This window comes from Podarcis cretensis, assembly GCF_951804945.1.
Source record: "Podarcis cretensis genome assembly, chromosome: 13".
NCBI classification, from domain to species: domain Eukaryota; kingdom Metazoa; phylum Chordata; class Lepidosauria; order Squamata; family Lacertidae; genus Podarcis; species Podarcis cretensis.
The window spans coordinates 31,243,769-31,268,899 of record NC_137182.1 but is presented as its reverse complement, the minus strand read 5'-3'; the positions used below and the strand labels follow the sequence as shown (position 1 = coordinate 31,268,899).

General features: G+C 40.2%; 4 protein-coding genes across 4 annotated transcripts in view; 1 reads left to right on the top strand and 3 right to left on the bottom strand.

The window, feature by feature from the left end:
* Positions 1 to 25,131, bottom strand: part of LOC307201508 (olfactory receptor 6N1-like) — a gene marked incomplete at its 3' end in the record, with an annotated part of 248,480 nt that overhangs the window by 134,116 nt on the left and 89,233 nt on the right. The gene's annotated exons all lie outside the window — the stretch shown is intronic.
* LOC307200412 (olfactory receptor 8I2-like) lies at positions 650 to 3,055 on the top strand (the record flags this gene model as incomplete). Its single annotated transcript, XM_079948954.1, has 2 exons — positions 650 to 667; positions 2,108 to 3,055. 2 exons carry the CDS (start codon positions 650 to 652, stop codon positions 3,053 to 3,055), a joined length of 966 nt encoding a protein of 321 aa, XP_079805080.1.
* On the bottom strand, positions 10,178 to 11,122 carry LOC307200172 (olfactory receptor 6A2-like; the record flags this gene model as incomplete). The annotated part of the gene is made up of 1 exon (XM_079948587.1): positions 10,178 to 11,122. One exon carries the CDS (start codon positions 11,120 to 11,122, stop codon positions 10,178 to 10,180), a length of 945 nt encoding a protein of 314 aa, XP_079804713.1.
* LOC307200411 (olfactory receptor 226-like) lies at positions 17,753 to 18,682 on the bottom strand (the record flags this gene model as incomplete). The annotated part of the gene is made up of 1 exon (XM_079948953.1): positions 17,753 to 18,682. The coding sequence occupies one exon, from the start codon at positions 18,680 to 18,682 to the stop codon at positions 17,753 to 17,755; it is 930 nt and encodes a 309-aa protein (XP_079805079.1).

Genomic DNA, 25,131 nt, shown 5'->3' with positions numbered 1-25,131 from the left:
CTTCTAATGCACAGAATGGTTTTCTAGTCGTTACTTTTAGCTATGGGATAAAGATGAGGGGGAATTACTAATTCAGTCCCAAATTCTGAAGGGAATGTCTCATTTAATTATATATGACAAGGTCTCATCCAAAAGAGAAAGAGGCTACAATTATGCTCACAGTGTCTGTCTTTTAGAGTTCTCTGCTCTGGCATCTGTTAATAATAATAATAATAATAATAATAATAATAATAATAATAATTTATTTGTACCCCACCCATCTGGCTGGGTTTCCCCAGCCACTCTGGGCAGCTTCCAACAAAGATTAAAAATACATTAAAATGTCACACATTAAAAACTTCCCTGAACTTCCAATAGCAGCAGGATAAATTATTGGGCAAGTGTCTGATCTTTGGTCCTAGTCATCACTAACTCTTGCTTTCATTAAATGGGGCCATATGCTCCCTCATATCATGGTAGGAAAGTGCCAGATAATAAGAGCTCCGCTGATTCCCCAGGTCATATCATAAGGAATTCCCAAGAGAACAAATTAATAATAATCTCTTGACAGAAAGCGCCACCTTGTAGAAAATAAAACCCTTATGAAGTTGTTAGACGTAGTTCTCTTTATTTCAGAGCATTGTCATGTTGCTGAGAGACATAGTGGATTATGGTGTCAGTGGATGTGGTAAGTATACAGAAACGTAGGACACAATATCCCAGGCTATAGTCATTGGAATACATATCTCATACCAATGGTCAAATCATTTTCAGATTGTTAGATCATTGTTTGCAGTTATGCAGAAGAACTGCAGTTGGTAGCACATGCATCTGATTATCTACTAGATATTTCTTCTCAATCTTCTACTAAAATCAGTTATTCTCCCCCCCACCCAGGATTTTTAATGGTTTTAATTCAATTTCATTTGAGACATAAATATAAATGAGTAACCATGTGTAAGTGATTGTTATACCATGGGTACTGTATGTGGTAGGCTAGGCTATTGAGTCCAATGCCCTGTTGCAATGAAGTGTTCCATACCTAGATAACACTATGCAATTTTAACTCCAGAGTGCATCCAGCAGAAAAAAAGTATATCCAGACATATGCAGGGATCAGGTTGGATTAGAACTTTATTATGCATTTGCACATGAGCTGGTCTGAAGGTTGACTGTCTTCTTTAAAAAATGTAATTTCATTTGCATAAGCGCAGTTAGCCACTCACAGGGCTCCAGCCTCTGGACACTTTGAAATCAGTGCGGCAAGTACCATGGGGAGCAGTGAGTACTGATGACATGTTATCCCTCTCACATGGAATTTTTATGTATCATTTGTACATTTTATGTATTTTATGTTCAATTACTCCTAAGACTCTAAGAATAAACTATATGTCAAAGCATTTAAATTGTACATAAAATACTTACATAAAATTGCCATAAGAATAATGACATGTGATTAGTAGGAATATACAAATGTGCCTCAATCCATCCCAACATTTATTTTCACATTATTCTGGTATTTAAATTTAAAACAAAGATTTATGGGATGGGTGGGGAAAGATGAGCTAAGTTCAATGTGCATTGTGAAAAGGAAACTGCACACTACCTAGTTGCTATTAAGCAACTGGAAGCATTTTTAAAAATACAACTCAGCTTGGATCACCTCGTGTTTTGCCACCCTTGGAATTCTTACATAAAAGGTGTAGATTTTTATGAAGGGTTGCCATATTTTGAAGACCAAAAAAGAGGAAATTTGGCGTATGGATATATGTGAACTGATCCTTAAAATCTGCACAGAAATGGGATGGAACAGACTTCAGTCTTATTTGGTGGTGAACTAGGCCCAAAACTAATTTTGTCCTTGAACTTATCCCTATTTGTGATTCATGGATCAATCGCTCCATTTAAAAAGTGTCTTGGTTCATGCATGCCAAACAATAGCTACCATTTTGCCTAGCTCCATTTATCTTATCAATTCACACTGAAATAAAATGTGTGAAGAGTTCTGAACAATATAAAGGTTAAGCAGATTGTTAATTTGTTTATCAAGTGTGTGTCATTATTACATTTTCCTCTAAAGAATACCATAGCTGCTATGATGGTATTTCCATTGCTATTTTCCTCTTAGGTAGCCACCTCAATAAATCAAACTGCCATCACAGAATTCATCCTCCTGGGATTTGGACATCATCCTGAACTACAGATTCTGTTCTTCTTGATATTTCTGAGCATCTACATTCTAACCTTAATGGGGAACCTTCTCATTGTTGTGTTAGTTGTGAATGATAGACATCTTCATACGCCCATGTATTTCTTTCTGGGAAACTTGTCCTGTTTGGAGATTTTCTATACCTCAACTATTCTGCCCAGAATGCTAGTCAGTTTCCTAACAGAGAATAGAACCATTTCTTTTTCTGGCTGCTTTATACAACTATATTTATTTGGTTTTCTGGTGACTGCAGAGACATGTCTCTTATCTGTGATGTCATATGATCGGTATTTAGCAATTTGCAAACCACTGCAATACTCATTCCATATGAATAGCAAGGTCTGTATCTCTTTAGCAGCAGCATCCTGGATAAGTGGTTGTTTCTCTGTCTCTGTGGTAGTCATATGGATGACACAATTAACTTACTGTGGTTTCAATAGAATTGACCATTTCTTTTGTGATTTTATACCTCTCAGTAAGTTGGCCTGTACTGACACTTCATTAATTATGGCAATAGCCCTTATGTTATCTTCCTTATTCACTTTCCCTTTATTTATGTTGACCATAACATCTTACATTTGCATAATCTCAGCCATTTTGAGGATTTCCACCACTTCTGGGAGGCAAAAGGCATTTTCCACTTGCTCTTCTCATCTTATTGTAGTCACCATTTTCTATGGGTCCTTAATGATTGTTTATGTCATCCCAGATGACCCCAAACTGGGAGGCTTAACCAAAGTGCTCTCTACTTTCTACACGATCCTTACACCAATGATCAATCCCCTCATATACAGTTTAAGGAATAAGGAGGTTAAGGCAGCTTTGGGAAAACTGGGCCAGACATGCATTTTGTCCCTTAGAACTTAGAAAACCAAATTATCTAAGTAGGACTAGATATGTAAAAATACAAACACAGAAACAAGTTCTTCTTTTAATTGACTGTATAAATAATGAGAAATAAAATGTGATGGATATTGAAATAATAAAACACATCATAGGATTTGATTTTCTTTGAATTTTGTCTCTCTGAACCAGAGTAGGCAACACAATTTTTTTCCAGATGTTGCTAGACTACAACTCACATCTTCCCTGCTATGTTAACAATAACTAAGACTATTGTTCTTTGGAGTCTCACAATATGTGGAGGACACCACTTGGCTATCCCTTTTATAAATTATTCATTCAAGCTCAACCATATGTCGTAACTTTTATTACCATTGTATATATGCCTAATTAACACACATATCTCAATTCCAAATTATGGCAAATATGTACTTCATGAATACTTCATGAATACTTCATGAATACAATTGATATGATAGTTGTATTTAAATCAATATGACATAAGCTATCATCAACCTAAATCACATTGATTTCAATGTTTCTGCTCTAAGCATGGTTAAATCTGGAACCAACTCGTTCTGTACAATACTTTTATCCGGATTCTGTCAGAATGTAGATGGAATGTTTGAAAATTAATTTTAATCCAGAACTATGTAAAAATTAAAAATACATTGGCACTTATATGTTAACACACTTTCTAAAGGATATCAGCCAAATGGGATCAGACCAAAGGTCATCAAGCCCAATCATCTGTTCTCACAGTGGCTAACCAAATGCCTAAGGCAGGGAGAGCCAATGTTATATCATTTTTTTGCACCAGGTTGCATCAAAAGTTTGGGGAAAAGTTGTAGACCACAACATCTGGAGAGCACCATGGCATGAGTGTGGCAGTACCTTCTTGCTCATGATCCCCAGCAAATAGAACCTATTTTTATGTAGCTAAATAGACAGATAAAAAGTCCTTTGAATTGCCACTAGTTATTATAGTTTATACACAGTGGATATCAAGCATTAAAAACAAACAAACAAACAACTGTGCGGGTTCCCTATGGGTCAACTACTGTAGGAACAAGATACTCCAGTAGATAGACCCTTGTTCTAATGTAGCACGGCTCCTCTTATGTTCTTATCTTCAGAACAGCTTTCAATTGGTATTAGATTGCAAAGAAGCATTCAGAATGCATCCTGGTACAGGATAAAAGTCTCAGGAATTTGGACAATTTACAATGGACTTAAATTGACATCAGCTCATATTTGAATCCCATAAAATCATTGAGCTATGTGGTTAGTCTTAAAAACTCAAAGTGCTGAAAGTATAACAATGTGATTTTGTATAAATGCATTAGGATCTGAATGCTCTGTAACCCTATGTAAGTGTCTTTCAGAAGACCCATGTATCTCTAGCTATGAATTTCACTAATGCTCAGTGAACCTGGGGCTGAAAACATTCTAAGCTTGCAAGAAATCCTAGGAAGTAGATAATTATTCTTGATTCAAATTTGTTCTACAACAAACACTTTGTAAAAACTTTATTTAACACAGTGTGGGGAAAGTAAACTCCACCAAGATATTGTAACACCTTTAAATAAATACATACTTCCTTTTAAAATAAGAATTATACATAAGCAAAGAACTTTACTTATTACACACACAAAATGTTAATGATTAAAATAAATTGCATTACACACAGCAATTAGGCACATATTTAAATACAGTGGTACCTCAGGTTACATACACGTCAGGTTACAGACTCTGCTAACCCAGAAATAGTGCTTCAGGTTAAGCACTTTGCTTCAGGATGAGAACAGAAATCCTGCTCTGGCGGCGCAGCAGCAGCAGGAGGCCCCATTAGCTAAAGTGGTGCTTCAGGTTAAGAACAGTTTCAGGTTAAGTACGGACCTCCGGAACATATTAAGTACTTAACCTGAGGTAGCACTGTATGGGTGACAATCAAAAAAGGTGTGTATGAAGAAAGGTTTAGTTACATTATAGGCATATATAGGGTTTATATCACACTGTCAAATCTTTCCATAAGGGATCCTGGGATTTCTGAACTGATGTGGCAGAGAAATTAATTTCCATTACCAAATTTGCACTTCCTAAATCAATACATGAACCAAGAAATAGATGTTCTTTGTGTGCAATCTGCCATGGTCAGGTTGGAAACTCGCATGTTGAGCATAGAGAGCCAAATAGATAAAAGAATTCTCTGTTACTGGTTTAGAGTTCAACAGATGGACAACACTAGGCTACAAAAAAAAAAGCCTGACTGAGCTCTCAAATGGATTACCCCTTAAAAACTGGGTATATCATGCTGCCCAACTGATGGGCAAATATGACCTCTCAGTGACTGAGATTAAAGAACTCCCCTTATATTCACAGAAAAATATTTTTAAACGAACCATAAGGGCAGTGGCAACTAAAAATGATCTAAACTCTATGTGCACATCTACATGCGCCCCATTGTATTTTAAACTTAGAGAGGTCAATGAACACATATCTTATTTTAATGAACTGACTTTTGCACAGCTTTGAAAAGCTTTTACAGAGCTACGACTAAATACAATAAGCTCTGCTTATAAAGATGGGAGACACAGAGGCATACCAAAAAACGAACGTGTTTGCATTAGGGGATGTTCTAAAGTAGAGGACCTTATGCATTATATCTTGCACTGTCCATTATATAATGATGCAAGAAAAAGATTTTTGGTACCTATAATGACAGGGTCCCCTGGCCAGAACCCCCTTGACATGATTTTATATCTCTTTGCAGACACAGATAAGTATGTGACCTGGCGGGTAGCACTTTTTGCAACTGCTGCTAGGAAAAATAGAGCAAATTATATAGCCAAGTTAGCCATTAACTGTAAAGGTGACGAAATAATTTGATCCTATCTATCTACCTCAGGCTATGCTCTATCTTTGTCACCAAACTCTGAGTATAAATTGCACACTGTATTAATTGATATTGTTTTTAACATTAGAGACCATTAATTTCATAAGCAAGGTTGTGGCGAAGGAGTGACAAAGGGAACAAAAAGGGGAAAGATTAATGTGCTATTTTTAAGAAACTTTATTTATATTTGTTATTAGGAATGTCAGAAATGTGATGAATGTGATGAACAGGGATGGAGAACCAAATGTGTCCTTCCAGACTTCTCTATCTAGATCCCTAAATGTTGAGGAATGTACATCCATCTACACTTCATACTTCATGTAGTTGATGGGAAAAACTAATGTAACATAGGGGCATCCATGATGAACATTACTGCCAACTCTAGATCATGGCAAATTCCTGCAAGAGTACATGTGCAGGTATTTCCCCAGTCTTGACAGGCTGTATGGATATGACTAACTTAACACCATTAATTGCAATGGATCTACTCTGTTTATTCAAATCTTTTTCCACGTCATGAGGGAATTACCCAAGAATTAATCACCTGTGCATTTTTTGAAAGCTGCATCCCAAGTAAAGAAAGATCTGTTCAGCGACATATTCAACAAATGTTATTTTTACCTACATAATTTCACCCGAAAACAGTTACACAGATGTTGTCTTCTTTCTTTAAAAAGAATGGGATTATTTAAAAGAGGATTCATGAGCACATATCAGAAGAAGCTACAGTGCCTATTATGACTGGTAATGGCTTCCAGAGCCTCAGGCAGAGATAACAACAACAACAACAACAACAACAACAACAACAACAACAACAACAACAAATTATACCCCGCCCATCTGGCTGGGTTTCCCTAGCCACTCTGGGTGGCTTCCAACAAAAGATTAAAAATACAGTGGTACCTCATGTTAAGTATTTAATTCGTTCTGGAGGTCCGTACTTAACCTGAAACTGTTCTTAACCTGAAGCAGCACTTTAGCTAATGGGGCCTCCTGCTGCTGCCACGCCGCCGGAGCCCGATTTCTGTTCTCATCCTGAAGCAAAGTTCTTAACCTGAAGCACTATTTCTGGGTTAGAAATAGGGCTGCCTTCAAATGTGTCCTATCATCTGCTACCTGATCATTTTAACTTCCCAGAATGGAAAGGGATTAAGGCATCTGCCTGAAGAGACAGTTCTGTACTCCTGAGCTATGCACTCTTCCTGTTTTATTCCTTCTTCATTGAATATAAGGGATACCTTCTGAGGTTGTGGAACTACAATTCCCATTAGCCCAAATTGTTGGCTATCCCAGAAAACTTACCAGGCAGCATTCTATGATTACAAAGTAAGAATGCAATTGTCCATTCCTTGATAATACTAAAAGATTATCTATTCCACTCAATATTCTGTCTGAAGCAATGGTGAGCCAAATGCCCCAGGGAATCATGAAGAGCTAAAGAAGGTTGTAAGAATCATTTCAGGGAAATAGTTCTAACAACTCAATTATATGCAAGTTTGCTCAGAAGTGTCACTGAATTCAAAGGGGTTTACATCCAGGGAAATTGACATATGATTCAATCCTATAAACGCTAATTTGGGAATAACTCCATTGAACCCCCACTCGTGGGATCCTTATTGCTAGTGTTGTTTAGAATCATGTCTCCACCCCCTCCACCCTTGTTCTTTCCCCACGTTGCATTTAGTGGGTGTTCCTTTGTTGTCTGCTGTAGCGTTGCATTCGTTTGTTAGCGGTTGAGTTGTTGGTGAGCGATTTCTGCACCCTTAAGGCTTAATGTTAAAAAAAGCTCAAGAAGTTTGGGAAGCTTCCTCTAAAAAAGCTCGACAACTTTGACCTGCCGCCCTAAGAAAAGCTTGACAACTCTGAACTCCTCCCTCCCCCAAAAAATGGGTAGATCATTGCCAATTTTTTTTTCCTCATGGGAAGTTGGACATCTCTGTTTTATACAACCACCTCCTTAGGCAGTATCACCCAGTGGTTTTTTTTCTGGAAAAAGTGGTTCTGGAACTCACCATGAACACCTCTCTCATTCTTTTAGAATGGCAATGGTGCCCTCTTGAGTGGTGCCGGGACAAGAGTTCTGGTGAGTTCTGGCTGAAAATAAAGTCCTAGTATCACCAAAGGTTGTACCTCACTGATAAGTCATATTCAAAATAGATACATTGACACCAGTAAATATGACTAACTACACTCCATTGATTTCATTTAGCCTACTGTGGATATTGCTTACAGTGCCATCCTAATAATACCTTCTCAGAAGCAAGTCCTATTGGATTCGGTTTGTTGTTGTTTAGTCGTTTAGTCGTGTACGACTCTTTGTGACCCCATGGACCAGAGCACGCCAGGCACTCCTGTCTTCCACTGCCTCCCGCAGTTTGGTCAGACTCATGTTTGTACGTTCGAGAACACTGTCCAACCATCTCGTCCTTTGTCATCCCCTTCTCCTTGTGCCCTCCATCTTTCCCAACATCAGGGTCTTTTTCAGGGAATCTTCTCTTCTCATGAGGTGGCCAAAGTACTGGAGTCTCAGCTTCAGGATCTGTCCTTCCAGTGAGCACTCAGGGCTGATTTCCTGAAGAATGGATAGGTTTGATCTGCTTGCAGTCCATGGGACTCTCAAGAGTCTCCTCCAGCACCATAATTCAAAGGCATCAATTCTTCGGCGATCATATATACTTCAACTCTTTGTATTAATGTGTGCATATTAATGCATGCACACACACATAGAAACACAGACACCTATATCTACCAATCTACATCTGTTTAGTTCTAAGGATTTATTAGATAGACAGACACGCAGACATTGTAAAAAGATCATATAAGAATACATGGTAAATTCATCAATAACATATGTATTCACCTGAATGAAGGGTAATCCACAGGGCTCACACAAGCTGCCTGTTATCCAGTAGGCATCAATACTCTTGAGGCTAATTGGTAGAATGAAATCCTATGAAAACGGCGAACCAATGTAGATTATTGCCAAATGAAACAATGATACTGAATCCTTTCATTAAAAGGAATGAGTTTTCAAGAGGCAATTCATAACTTAACCACTTACATCTTTGCCCTTCTTATCTCATCTATCCTTGTGCCTAAAATTTCCTGCACCATGTTATCCCGCAAAAAACATAAGACGGGAAACTGTACAGCCTGAGAAACAGCTTTACATTGTTTGGTGCTGCTATTTCAAGAGTCACTTCACACACACAGGAGACCTAATCTATATCTCCGAGTATTAGATAACCTTTGGGATATGTTTAATAACAATCAATTATTTACATATTCTCTCTCTTTCTCTCCTGCCAATAGCCTAGATCATAATTCTTGTTTACCTAACATAGAGGTGGAAAATTGTTCCATGCACTTTTTAGGATGTGGAAGAATGAACAGATTAGTAGGAAAAGGAGATCCAAATTGGCCTCACCATTTGGTAGCCTACAGGTCCACAAATTTTCAGTGTTTATTCTAAAACAAAGAAAAGTATGCCATTAGTCCTTTAAATTACCGGTATGCAGCTGTAAACAAAGGTCACCCCATGTGCTCTGGCTAATGTTTTCAAAGGCACTGGACTACTGACAACCACTAGGGGAAGGTATTCAAGTATTAAATATATATTTAAAATATTTTAAATGAACCATAAGCTAAAGACAGATTAAAATACCTGATATATTCTACATGTCTGAATAGGTTTGCCAAATAAAAAAAGTTTTTAGCCACCATGGAAAATAATACAGTGGAAGGGGCTGCCTGATGTCAGTAGATAGGGAGTTTCATTGTTTGGTTGCTGCCATACCTAAAGATAAATTTCTTACAAGTGCTGAATGACTATATGTGACACTTTAAATATTGCCAGTTCTGCAGCTTGAAGTGGTAAAGTGTACATCTATGGGGTAAAGCAATCTAGCAGGTAAACTAGTCCCAAAGTATTAAGGACATTCTTCCTATTTATTTCCTTATAAATATACACTGCTCCATTGCAGAAAAACTCAATGCAGTTTATGTACTTATAGTAACAGCCTGAAGTTGATCCAGTAGCAGATTGTCAACCAGTGCAGTTTTCTGAGCACAGATGTTAAGTGCCAAAGGCACATGACTTTCTGCCTACCAGCACATGTTTTCCTTGCCCACACTGTTGTTTGGTTTGGGACATGTCTTCCTTTTTATATTTTAATAAATATAACCCTGTCCTCATTTGAAGCGTGGTGCAAGTAAACATATGCCCTTCAGATGCACTTCAGATGTAGATATTAGCCCATTCTCATTGATGAAGGTCCATGCACTGATTTTCTGAAGGCATTTTTGAATTCCTGATTCCTCAGGCAGTAGATGACTGGATTGAGAAGTGGTGTGAGGACAGTGTAGACAACAGACACCAGCTTGTTGGCATAAAAGGAGGTGAGGGCTCTTGGCCGGGCATAGATGAAAATAGTGGTAGAATAGAAAATTGTGACTACCAGAAGGTGTGAAGCACAGGTGGAAAAGGCTTTGTGCTTCCCTTTGGCTGAAGGTATGTGGAGAATTGTGGAGATGATGCAGATGTAAGAGGTGATTGTTACAGAGAGTGGGCCAATGAGAATGAGTAAGGCAAGAAGGAAATCAATGAGCTCAGCCAATGACATATCAGTGCAGGCCAAGTTGAGAAGTGGGGAAACATCACAGAAGAAGTGGTTGATAACGTTGGGTCCACAATAGCTCAGGCGTGAGATGAAGATGATCTTCCCCATGGCAATGAAAATGCCACTCAACCAGGAACCAGCTGCTAGACGAATGCATAAGTTTTGACTCATAATAGCTGGATAGCGCAATGGGTTGCAGATGGCAACATAGCGATCATAAGCCATGACAGTTAGAAGGACACACTCAGTTCCTGCCAAAGCCAGGAAGAAGTACAGCTGGGCCATGCAACCTATGAAAGAGATTTCCCTCTTTTCTGCCACAAAGCCAGCAAGCATTTTGGGGACCGTGACAGAGACATACCAGATCTCCAGGAAAGAAAGATTACTCAGGAAGAGATACATAGGCTTATGAAGATTGATGTTCATCCAGATTAAGGCAATGATCACCACATTCTCCATTATTGTCAGTGTGTAGGCAACCAGAAAAGTGGTGAATAACAAGAGCTGCAGCCTCAGATCTCCAGGAAAACCAACCAGGATGAATTCATTCACTTGTGTCCAGTTAGCCAGTTGCATCTCAAATGCTTGCTGGTATCATAGATGAAAGGCAGAAAGACACAGAAAGGAGATTAATACACATGACTTGTTCAAAATCAAATGACAGTGAGTGCCCTTCCACTCTGCAAATTTAATTTAATATCTTTATTTCCTAAAAAAAATTCACCAATTGATTGTAAAGGACCTGAAAGTGATTAGCAAAATGAGAAAACCATACAATCAAGAACTCTACTTTAAAACACACAAAGGTTAAAATACTAAAATAGATTAAAATTAGTTCAACTTTCTATACATATCTGTTGTTGCGTAGAGAGCTTTATGATTTATTTATTCAGGAACCCATATTTCACAGGGTTGCATCCAGTCTAAATCCCATTCAAATCAACATGAAAGCCATGACTAAGTAAAGCCCCACTGATATCAGTGGGAACTGAGTTCATCTAACTTCAGCTGTAATCCAAACACACCTTATAAGAAGCAAAGCTTACTCATCAAGCTACCATAGCCAGGTGGCCCACTCTACAGCCCAGTGCAGAGCATCTTGTTGCTTGGGGGAAAATGGGAAGTTCCACTTTGCCCTACTGCCCCTGCCCCCACCCACCTTCTCTTGCCCCCACCTGCTTTGCTGCTGTTGTGTGTCCTGCCCCATCCTCTGCTGACATAGAAGCGGCACTGCCATCGATGCCAATTTTCAGTGAGATATTGCCCCAAAGTGGTGCCAATGGTGGCGGTGCTTCTCTGCCACTAGAAAAGGAGGTGGAGCAGATGGACCACCTACAGGCATGCCACCTGGGGGGGCTTCTGCCACCTGAAGCAGTAGCCTCACGTGCCTCATGGCTGGGCCAGCACTGTCTACAGTGAATAGATTTTGAAGGACTGTCAGAGGACATTGTCCTCTGCTTGAGATTTGTCCAGTCTAGATTAAAGATAAGGAACCAGAAAAAGGGAGATCAGGAACCTTGAAGATACCCAACAAAAGTTAGTAGCACCTGGTCAACAGTCTAATCCAGCACAGAAATCACCTGATTTCTTCCTCTCTATATTGAGATGTATTGTGTTTCTATTTAAATTCTTGTAGTTCTTTCTAAATGTGCATCTATACATATAAAGTACCATATGAAATATTTCATCCTCTTTTTTTGTGAATGGGAAGCCTCTTTTTTGGCAATACATAATTGGCCATCCTACATTAAACATAGACTTATTTCAGATTAGATATACATAAGATGGTCTGGATGTGACTCTTAATGTATAACTGATGACTTAAGTTTTTAATGAGTGTTGCTATTAAGTTGTTTACCAAAACTGATTCATAAATCCATGTTCATAAGCATGTAGGTTAAATTTTATAACTGTAAAAGAATATATATACAGTATACTCATTAACAGCAACAGCAACTGGAGACAACACAATCATTTTGTCATGGTTAAATAAATAAACACCCATAGTGGAACAGGAAAAGCCAATGCATTATTGCAACCCCAAATGGTGAGCATTAGACATTTTCAGTAGTACCGGGATTTCCCTTTGGTGCTGGTAATGGTCACTTCACTTATTTTGCAAACCTTTATTCAGAATGGTGACAGACTGCACCTTTTGGCCATTTTAACCCCACTTATTACAATTACCCTTCAATACATGCCAACTGAGTTGTGCCCCTGTCTTTTGCCGTCATAAATTTGCCACCAAACATTTGTTAATCTTGAAGGTGCTTCAAGACTTTGTTGCAGGGCTAGCCTCAAGCAGAGCAGCCAATGGTGACTCTCATCCCCCTCAAGTAAATGTTCACGCTACCCAAGTAAGCTGGTCAAGGTTTTGGGGCATCTTGAAGCATTTGTCTCTCTCCCCAGCAGTAAAAATACAATAATGTTAGCTCGATGTTAGGCGGCTCCCCTCCCCATACTTTAGTTAGTGGGTATTGCTGCATTTATTCATTTAATTCCAAACAAATCAGTATTTTAAATGTTATCTTCTTTCTCAGGACCTCACATTGTGCACTAACATCCTTAGTTTGTTTAGTTATTTACATTGCAAATGCCCTATCCTACATCAGCAGTCAAACTGGAATGCATATACAAACAAGTCTATGCATATTTTAGGGATGCTTCCGAACTTTCTAGTGACATAACTATAAATTTGTTCACTTATATATTTTAATATGGCTGTTCAGTTCAATACTAGATGCCTCACAGCATCTTAAAAAGCAGAGACATCACCTTGCCGACAAAGGCCTGTATAGTTGAAGCTATGTTTTTCCCAGCAGTGATGTATGGAAGTGAGAGCTGATCGCCAAAGAATTGATGCTTTTGAATTATGGTGCTGGAGGAGACTCTTGAGAGTCCCATGGACTGCAAGAAGATCAAACCTAGCACACAAAACCCTTATTTTAAAATATACATAATTGGAACAGAACTGCAAACAAAACAAAACAACAGCAGTGCATTACTTCAAAACCAAATATTGTTTGTCATGCATAGAAAATGAAAAGTGTATCCAAATTACAAATTTAGATTACCATTTACAAATCATAAAAATGCACATGTGAAATAATGAAAACATTGCAAATACTTGCAGATACAAATTTTGAGGTTTACCTACACAGGAGAGATGAAGAAACAATGGAAAGAATTCCTAGCTTCCCAAAACCTTGTTCAGACAAAAAATTACAAGAAAATTGAAAAGAAAAATATAATCAAAAAGAGAAAAATATTTCTTCACTGATATACGGGCATTGCTGCTCATGATGAGTAGTGATGATGGTCACAAATGCAAAAGGGCAGAGGAGATCAATGCAGAAACTGCTATAGTCAGGCTGGCTGAGAATCACACCATTGCTGAGTCTTTCAGAGATCTGTCCACAAAACAGCAATAGGAAGGTTTCTATGATGTTCCTTTGGCAGCCTTTTCCTTTCTCCTTCCCTTGAGTTGCTGCGCTTGTTTAGGAACACACTCCTAAAGAAAACTTGGAACAAACTACTAACACAAACCTCTCAGCAGGTGCCACGGTTGTAAAAGCCTCCTCCTCTGTCACCATCGGCTGCCCTGGAGATCAAACGTGGGTTCTGCAGATGCTCTACCACTGAGTCACAGCCCTTTCTTAACACCTTCATCTCGAAACTCTAATAATAAAGCCTTCTCCTATGTTGACACCACCTGTCTCATTTCAGATGGATGGGGGCACCCAAAGGAAAGTTGAGAGCCATCCTCCTACTTGCCACGAAAGCATCCCAGTGACTCTGGGAAATGTTTTGCATGGACATGTGGAGTCCCCCAGATCCTGCCCCCCCCCATCTTGTGGAATAGTGACTCAAGACAATGTGCTATGGGATTATTATGGCTGGGTGTTCATCAGTATGCGGATGATACCCAGCTCTACCTCTCTTTCAAATCAGAACCAGTGAAGGCGGTGAAGGTCCTGTGTGAGTGTCTGGAGGCGGTTGGAGGATGGATGGCGGCTAACAGATTGAGATTGAATCCTGACAAGACAGAAGTACTGTTTCTGGGGGACAGGAGGCGGGCAGGTGTGGAGGACTCCCTGGTCCTGAATGGGGTAACTGTGCCCCTGAAGGACCAGGTGCGCAGCCTGGGAGTCATTTTGGACTCACAGCTGTCCATGGAGGCACAGGTTAAATCCGTGTCCAGGGCAGCTGTGTACCACCTCCATCTGGTACGCAGGCTGAGACCCTATCTGCCTGTGGACTGCCTCGCCAGAGTGGTGCATGCTCTGGTTATCTCCCGCTTGGATTACTGCAATGCACTCTACGTGGGGCTACCTTTGAAGGTGACCCGGAAACTACAACTAATCCAGAACGCAGCAGCCAGACTGGTGACAGGGAGCGGCCACCGAGACCATATAACACCGGTCTTGAAAGACCTACATTGGCTCCCAGTACGTTTCCGAGCACAATTCAAAGTGTTGGTGCTGACCTTTAAAGCCCTAAACGGCCTCGGTCCAGTATACCTGAAGGAGCGTCTCCACCCCCATCGTTCTACCCGGACACTGAGGTCCAGCACCAAGGGCCTTCTGGAGGTTCCCTCACTGCGAGAAGCCAAGTTACAGGGAACCAGGCAGAGGGCCTTTTCGGTAGTGGCGCCCTCCTTGTGGAATGCCCTCCCACCAGATGTCAAAGAGAACAACAACTTCCAGACTTTTAGAAGACATCTGAAGGCAGCCCTGTTCAGGGATGCTTTTAATGTTTGATGTATCATAGTATTTTAATATTCTTTTGGAAGCCGCCCAGAGTGGCTGGGGAGGCCCAGCCAGATGGGCGGGGTATAAATAATAAATTATTATTATTATTATTATTATTATAAATTGGCCACAACTTTATTATATTTCAGATGTGGGTAGACCTTGGCTCAGCCGGGGACCTAGGGAACATCAGGGTTATCCAGTGTGTGGGGGGGCATTGGGCCAGCTCTGGAGAACATATGTTCAAGCAGAGATAGCCACCCCCGTTACGCCGCCGCCGCAGGGGAGAGCAATGACAACCTCTCGGCATACGGTCAAAGCCTCCCTTCAGAAACCCCTTTAACGGGGAACCCTGGTATCGCTGCTGCAAAGAGGAAGATAGACTAAAGGATTCTGCCCAAGGCCTGATACCATCAAAGTTGTGACGTTTTGCCACGGGAAAGGCAAAACCTGCCAATGCAGGGGAATTCCTTTCCAGCCCTTTAACAGCGACCTTGACGTAGCAGCGCCCACATACCTGTGAAGAAAAGTTAACCTGCAAAATAAGACTTAACTGAGGGTGGGTAGGGTGGGAGGAGCTCTGGAGCCAAGTGAGGATTCCCAGGTAAGATCCTCCCTCTATTGTGTGGGCAGGTAGTCCCTCCCCTACCTGGCCTGGTCTCCTTGGCAATGCTTCCCCCAGGTGGGATTGGACAACTGACTGAGGTAGGCGGAGACCTCCAGGTATCCCACCTGGGGAACTTGAAGCCAAGCCTGTGCTGATGGAGCCGCTCCAGATCCAGGGGCTGTGCGTGTCCACGCAAAGGGCGCCCCCCGTTTTATGCGGGGAGCGGTCATTCTTCTAGAAAATGCACTGACAATGCTCCTTGCTCCTAGGATGCTATCATTCATGAAAGCAGGGATGAAGGAGGCCTGGGAGAGTCTTTTAGTCCTCCCAGACCTATGGATCTGATTTAGCCAATATCAGGGGCAGATAATTGAAGGAGGAGGAGAATGGCCGGGCAGAGTTCAGCATAGCAGGGACTTACAAGTGACATATAAAACTCCTGATGATATGTAGTGTGGTGGTTAGAGTGTTGGACTAGGACCTGGAAGAAAAGGGTTCAAATCCCTACTTAGTTAAATAGGTACCGCTCCAGTGGGAAGATAAACGGCGTTTCCGTGCGCTGCTCTGGTTTTGCCAGAAGTGGCTTAGTCATGCTGGCCACATGACCCAGAAAAGGTTGGCTCACTGAATCAGGCTCTGAGACAAACTTACCACATATGATTGTTGTGAAACAATACAGAGGGGGAAGAACCATGTATACCAGCTTGATGCTTGAATAAGCAAAGAATCGACCTCCGCAGCCAATCCTTTAAGAAAATAGCTTTAATTATAAAGTACAGGCCTGAATCCAGCCTAGAGCAGGATAAGGTGCTTCCCATCACTAAAACATACTTATGGAAAAACAAAATGTAGGAGGAAGAGAGTGATGCAAACATACATAATGGGTGGCAGGATAACTGATACTGGGAAATGTTTTAAGCATGCAGCTTAAGATATTAGACCTCAAAACACTTGGTTTGAAATACAGCTGCATATCCAAAAACTTACCTAGTGTTGTTGCTGATTTCTGCATATCCTAGCTTGGAACTATTTGGAATTAATAACAACAACAACAACAACAACAACAACAATAACAACAACAACAATTTACATTGGTTCTCAGCAATTTGTAATGTTCATCTCAAATAAAATGCATATATTGCAGCTCCAAGAATTTATCACACCAGTTTTGAACAACTTTTTTTTCCATATGATACCAAAAGCATTTGTTTAACTCTCCCCTCCCCCCCCCCGCCGCCATGTTAATGCTTACTAGATATTTAGATGTAAGATTCTAGTGACTGCTGGGCAAGGTTAGTGTCACTCCCAACATTCAGGGGAAAAGAAGCCATGTAGTCCTAGCTTATTTAAGAACAATCCTCTTCAACAAAGCTTTTGGCTGATTAACATCTGATGCCCTTTAAAATGTGTTGTGGAATGGAAAATATTGGTTTGTTATTGTTCTTATTTTTACTATGTATTTTTTGGTTTTTATATTGTAATCTTATGTTTTGAACTGCCCTGAGATCTACGGATTAAGGGTGATATAAATAATAAAAAAATACGAATTATTGGTATTTAGAAAATGCAGTAGACCCTCGGCTTACGTTACCCTTGGGTAACGTAAACTTTGGGTAGCGAAAGCAGCTAACCCTGAAGTATATTTCCGTGTTTTGCCTCTCGCGCATGCACAGACATGCTCTACACACTGCGTGTCTGCACAGAAGCGGTGCCTCCAGTTGTGGCACCGCTTCAGGATACAGCCGGACCTCTGGACGGATTCTGTCCTCAACCAGAGGTACCACTGTATAAGTATTTGGAACTGTCTCAGTGTAGAAACATCTACCTACTTAGTTATTTGCCTTATGCTTAATGTCGGGAAGGTCCATGAACTGTTTTGCTGAGGGCATCCTTGAATTCCTGATTTCTCAAGCAGTAGATGACTGGATTGAAAAGCGGTGTGAGGACTGTGTAGACAACGGACACCAGCTTGTTTGAGTTAAAGGAAGTGAGTGCTTTTGGGCGGGCATAGATGAAAAGGGAGGCAGCATAGAAAATGGTGACTACCAGAAGATGTGAGGCACAAGTGGAGAAGGCCTTTTGCTTCCCTTTGGCTGAAGGGATGCGAAGTACGGTAGAGATGATGTAGAAGTAAGAGGCAATTGTCACAGAAAGGGGGCCCAGGAGAATGAGTAAGGCCAATAGGAAGTCAATGAGCTCAGCCAATGACATATCAGTGCAGGCCAAGTTGAGAAGTGGAGAAACATCACAGAAGTAGTGGTTGATGGTGTTAGGTCCACAGTAGCTTAGCCGTGAGATGAAGAAGACCTTCCCCATGGCAATAAAAAAGCCACTCAACCAGGATCCGGCTGCTAGACGAACACAGAGGTCTTGACTCATAATGGCTGGATAGCGCAATGGGTTGCAAATGGCAACATAACGGTCATAGGCCATAACAGCTAAGAGGACACACTCAGTACATGCCAAAGCCAGGAAGAAGTACAGCTGAGCCATGCAACCTATAAAAGAGATTTCTCTTTTCTCTGCCAGAAAGCCAGCAAGCATTTTGGGAACCGTGACGGAGACATACCAGATCTCCAGGAAAGAAAGATTACTCAGGAAGACATACATAGGCTTATGAAGATTGATGTTCATCCAGATTAAGGCAATGATCACCACATTCTCTGTTATTGTCAGTGTGTAGATAATTAGGAAAAGCGTAAATAGTGACATCTGCAATTCAGGGTCTCCAGGAAAACCTACTAGGATAAATGTATGTGTCCTGTTCTCCCATTTCATCCTCAATAATATATTGTTGCTGTTTAGAGCTGTAATAATATTCAAAGTTCAGATTTCACAATTTTATAGATACATATTATTCAGCACCAAATCACATTCAAAATTAATAGATAAATCAGCGTCTTGTCATATCATATTTCTTAATCTGCTAAAATCCCATTGTCTATAAAGATTTACCAGACTGAGTCAGAAAACCATGGCACAGTTCTGAATCTGCAGAGATCCCAACACATATTATAATGCAATAAGGATTATGAGCATGAAAGAAGCCATTGGTTTCTCTGAAGGTATGGTGATAGTCTTGAACATTTTAACTTCTGAGGGAAGAAAATGCTTGACAGCATGTTCAGAAATAACCCAGATTTTCTGATGTGTGAGAAAGGTGTTATTTGCTAGAGAAACACCACACAGGACCTAGGGAACAAAGGATTTATGTGGAGAGAGCTAGAGAGTGAAAAAGCTTAGTGGCACTGGTAAATCATTTTGGAAGAAGGGGATTGTAAGAGACAAGGTACAGCAACATAACCTTCCATTTTTAAGACCTACAGCTCATCATAGGGGTGTAACTTGGAAGAAGCCATAGCACAGTTATAGAGCACATGCTTTGTATGCGAAAGTTCCCAGCTTCAGTCTCTGGTGCAGGGCTCGTAAATGATTCCTGCTTCAAATCTTAGAGAACTGCCAGTCAGTACTAACAACATTTCACTAGAAGGACTTACTTGCTTACTTACTTACTTACTTACTTACTTACTTACTTACTTACTTATTTGAGACCATCAAAATGGTGTACAATGTGCCACATAGACCTATGTTTCTAAGTAATGTTAGCTTTAGATAAGCAATGCTAAATATACCCAGTGGTGTTCTTATTCAGTTTTATGAACTGGGTTCATCCATTTAATTACAATGAGTGGATGACATGGGTGACAGATTTCTTTGCCTATGATTTATTTATGGGGGGGGTGAAAGAGGGGGCACAAATGCTTACATTTTTTTCCAGGGGAGGTGGCAACTCTGATCTGCTTAAAAACATTATAACAAATAATGGAAAAGCAGATCCTTCCTATTACCTTGTTCCTTGTCCACAGTACAGGTGCAAGTATGCAGAGTGAAAAATGCTCTGTACAGAGTGTAATTCGAGCAAGCCAGTTAGGCAGAAAGCCAGCCACTGCGACCACTGCCTGGCTGTATAACTGCTGGGATAGCCAGATACTGAACTAGCTAGATTGGACCTCCCTGGACCACATGTGCAAGTGCGTGTACAAGTGTACACACACACACACACAAACAAACAAACAAAAAAGAGGGAAGGAAAAATCTGAAAGAACCTCTCAACTTGTCGCAACATATGGCTAACTAAAATGCTGCTTTCTGTACATACTTGAGACAATTTGTGCAATTTTTGCCTCATTTCTCTGAAGTTGGAAAAATGTTCTTAAGATAATTCTCCCCATGAAAATGAGATTCAAAGGCATGGGTAGGTGGGAAGACATTTCACAACAGTGGCCCTGCATTACCAAAATCACATTTGCTCAGATTTCTAAAGTTCTAAAACAAATGTTATACATCAATTATCCACTTTCATGCACATCTTTTCTTTTTTTTAAGAACAATTCACATAGATTCATCATGTAAAGTGTTAGCTGATATAAAAAAGGAGTCATTTGATTGTTCTGCATTGCAAAGATTTGGCATCATTACTGACAAAATTTACTTACATAGCAGTACATCCACAGGATAACTTGTTAGCTTGCACCCCCAAATATATATACGTATATTTGTAAGGCAAACAATGCGAGTCTTTTTGTGGTTGTGCCAAAGCTGTAGAGAAAAAAAGTCTCTCTGTGTGTCTTTGCAGGCTTTCGATTACTGGTCTGCTGCATGTGAAGGAAAGATGGGACATAATGCATAGAGACTCATGCTAGATGTGTGAGGTAATACTGTTTCTTCCGCAACCCAAGATCAGTCAGTCATAAAATGTTTGGGGAGTTTGCTTGAAGTTCCTCTGGCCCTCTCTCTCTTTTTTTTCTTGTTCCCTCGGGTCATAGCAGCTGGAACATAATCATCAAATCTACTACTGAATCACATGTATTAGCACAGTTCAGCTCAAATTTGTCAGTCTTTAATGCTTGACGTTAACCATTATAGTAGGCATAGTCTATTGCTATACTACATTTCCCACAAATACAGCTGTGCTCAAAGTGATTCACATTTAAAAAGAATAAATGCAGTAGTAATATTGATAAATAATAAGTATGTAAAAAAAACACACAAGTGAGCATAAAGCTTGCCAATATGCCAAGTAAAAATATCCAATAACATCACATCCAAAAGTAGCCGCAAAAGTTCTTCTGGAAATGGCCCCCTTTTGGTTAAATACTGCAATGTGCTTACATGTTTCTGAACTTTAACCCTTTGCTTTGTGTGCATATTGAAGGGTGAAAGGATGGTGGTTTACCCAAAGCTCTGCCAGTTAGTAATCAAAAGCCATATCATTCAAACCTTGTACCATTTCTTGACATCTGAAGCAGCTCTTATTAAATGTTGGTAGAATATCTGCTCACCTGGGGCTCGGGGTGGGAGTGGGCATTTGCTGCACACCATGGCCATGGTTGGTCCAGGGAGCCCACCAATTTCTGGTGCAGATAGCGGCGGATAGCCACCTGCAGCTGCCCACTACCAGCCATGCAGAACCTTTCAGATGTGGGCAGGCATCACCCATGAGACCAATCAGGGGCAAGGACATGAGGGTTGTGCCCAGCCCACCTCTGGTGTACATAAGGGGATGACCAGGTACAGGCCACCTTCTTTGTTGCTTTCGCAGGAATTTTCCACCCACCCATCCAGGCTTTAGGGCCCTGCTCAGTAGAGGAATGGACACATTCACATATGGACCTTGCTATGGTTTACTCGGTCACCGTATTCACAGAGAATTTGTTTCCAGCCCTTTCACCTGGGTGCCTTTTAGACAGAGGTGTCAGGGACCCCTGGCAATACAATTAGGCTTTCATGCTTTACAAGGCAAAGTAGGACAATTTTGCTCATCCCAGGCTCTCCAGCCTCCTCATCTGGACCTTGTGTCTTATATCTGATCCTGAACTTACAGGATTTTGATAACTGAATAATAATATAACTCTAGACAATGGGGCATAGTCTAGCATAGCATTTGATGTGACAAAGTACCAGGGAGATCAGGGTTAGAATTCTTGCTCCATAATGAAACTTTGTCAGTGACCTTCAGTCAGTAACAATATCTCAGGTGGTTCTAGATGACCCATTTATTAAGCATTCATTCTTATTTGTTTGCAGGGAACTTAGATGTTGACTATTTATTAATCCTTCATTCTGATTTGTGGTAGGGGGTGGGTGGCGAGTTAGATCATGTTACACCAGGTGCGGTCCGATATTTACCTGTGCATTTTGCATCACTTTCCTTATCATAAATGCTGATCTTGTATGGAAGTGGGTTGTTGTTCAAGTCAATAGTAATTGTGTAATCTGAATGTGTTGGTATAGAATTGAAACCTGCCTGAAAATAAAGACATCCTGGAAGCATTCTGAGGCAACTACCTCATAGTGTTGCTGTCCTGGCTGTTTTGTTGCTGTTGCTGTTGTGGGCATAGAATAAAATGTATGCCAATTTATAGCACTTGAAGTGAAAGTGTTCTACTTTAAGTGTTCAACAACATTTGAGAGAATTGCATGAGAATATATGAAGCTGTGTCAGGCCTTTATTGGTCCATCTGGTTCAGTATTATCTACACTGTCAGGCCGCAGTTCTTTGGGATTTTGGCCCTACCTGGAAATACCAGGGATTCAATCTGGAACTTTATGAGTACAAAACAAGTGCACTACCACTGAGCTATGACCAAGACTTGGAAGTTTTAGGCAAATAATTTTAGGTTATGGTTGTAGGAAATCATCGTTAGCAGCAACCAAAGAAATACCACCAGTTTAACCCAATTGTGTTTTTATTCCAGCACCCCTCCCAATTCCTTGACTGCTTTGCCTAAGCAAAAACCTCTAAATTTGAACTGAATTTCACTTTAGATTAAACTTGACAATTCTTACACTAAATATGCAACCTGAATCAGAGAATAAGAGAACACCTGACTGTCCAACATCTAATGATTAGTCAGTTAGTTAAAATAATTCATAAACTACCACCATTCAACACTATTGTGGCAGTTCACAAAAAGGAAAGAAAAACAAAATACTAAATGAAATAAATAATAATATATTCAATCCATCTGTAAAACGGACACAAACAATATCCAACAATGCAACTGTGAAAAGAAAAACCCTAGTTGATTAAAAATGTCTTAGGGAGGTTGTTGAAAGAACAAATTGTTTGTACCGCCTTAATTTCAAGCAGAGAGTGCATTCCTGTGTGTGGCTGCCGCCACACTAAAAGCTCTGCTCTAGGTAAGCATTTGATAAACTTCAAGGGTGTGTACTGGGGCACTACTGAACAGTAAAAAACATGATACATTAACCCTACAGGATATAGGCTCCAAAGACTAGAAGAACATTGGAGCAATTCTGTCTTCACAAGAGAGCAATACTGACCATTTAGAAAACTAGCAAATGTGCAGACAACTTGAATTGCGCTTATCTAAAGGAAAAGCATTTGATGAAACCAGTAGAAAATTTGGCAAGATGAACAGTATTGGCGACAAATCTTGGAATGCTTGATTGCTTTGGTCGTGCAAAACTTGGCATTTCGTGGTACAACTGAAAAGTTGTACTGTGCTAGCAATCAGGATTTTTTGAAGTTTGCAGAATATTTAGCCCCTATTTCTCCTATCATGAGCACTTGACCTGAATAATTTGGTGACCAAATTTGCAAAGGAAAAGGTATACAAACAGAGATTTGCCTGAAACTGTATCTTTCAAGAGATTTAAATTTTAACATCACACTTCACAAGATTATTCAAAATATTTTGTTTGCTAAAAGATTTTATTTTGTATTTGAGAAAGATAATCAAAAAATTGATGTATTATTCTTTTTTCTAGATTCAGGTAGGTAGCAGTGTTGGTCGGACACTATATATATATATATATATATATATATATATATATATATGAAACTCAGAAAATTAGAATATCGTGGAAAAGTTCATTTATTTCAGTAATTCAACTTAAAAGGTGAAACTAATATATGAGATAGACTCATGACATGCAAAGCGAGATATGTCAAGCCTTTATTTGTTATAATTGTGATGATCATGATATACAGTTGATGAAAACCGCAAATTAACAATCTCAGAAAATTAGAATATTAAATGAAACCAGCAAAACAAGGATTGCAAATAGACCAATATTGGACCTCTGAGAAGTAGAAGCGTGCAAATGTACTCAGTGCTTGGTTTGGGCCCCTTTTGCATCAATTACTGCCTCATTGTGGTGTGGCATGAATGCTATCAGCCTGTGGCACTGCTGAGGTGTTATGGAAGACCAGGAAGCTTCAATAGCAGCCTTCAGCTCTTCTGCATTGCTCGGTCTCATGTCTCTCATCTGTCTCTTGGACCAACACCAGCTGATGACATGGCTCCACAAATCTCTTTTCTGATGAGAGCAGCTTTTGCATCTCATTTGGAAACCAAGGACCCAGAGTCTGGAGGAAGAATGGGGAGGCACACAATGCCAGATGCTTGAAGTCCAGTGTGAAGTTTCCACAGTGTGTGTTGATTTGGAGAGCCATGTCATCAGCTGGTGTTGGTCCACTGTGCTTCATTGAGTCCAGGGTCAATGCAGCCGTCTACCAGGAGATTTGGGAGCACTTCATGCTTCCTTCCGCAGACGAGCTTCATGGGGATGCTGACTTCATTTTCCAGCAGGACTTTGGCACCTGCCCACACTGCCAAGAGTACGAAAACCTGGTTCAATGCCCATGGGATTACTGTGCTTGATTGGCCAGCAAACTCACCTGACCTGAACCCCATAGAGCATCTATGGGGCATTGCCAAGAGACAGATGAGAGACATGAGACAGAGCAATGCAGAAGAGCTGAAGGCTGCTATTGAAGCTTCCTCGTCTTCCATAACACCTCAACAGTGTCACAGGCTGATAGCATCCATGCCATGCCGCAGTGAGGCAGTAATTGATGCAAAAGGGGCCCAAACCAAGCACTGAGTACATTTGCATACTTCTACTTCTCAGAGGTCCAATATTGGTCTATTTGCAATCCTTGTTTTGCTGATTTCATTTAATATTCTAATTTTCTGAGATTGTTAATTTGTGATTTTCATCAGCTGTATGCCATGATCATCACAATTATAACAAATAAAGGCTTGACATATCTTACTTTGCATGTCATGAGTCTATCTCTATTAGTTTCACCTTTTAAGTTGAATTACTGAAATAAATGAACTTTTCCACGATATTCTAATTTTCTGAGTTTCACCTCTATATAGTGGGAGGGTGGGTTTTTTCTCAGGAGGGTAGTG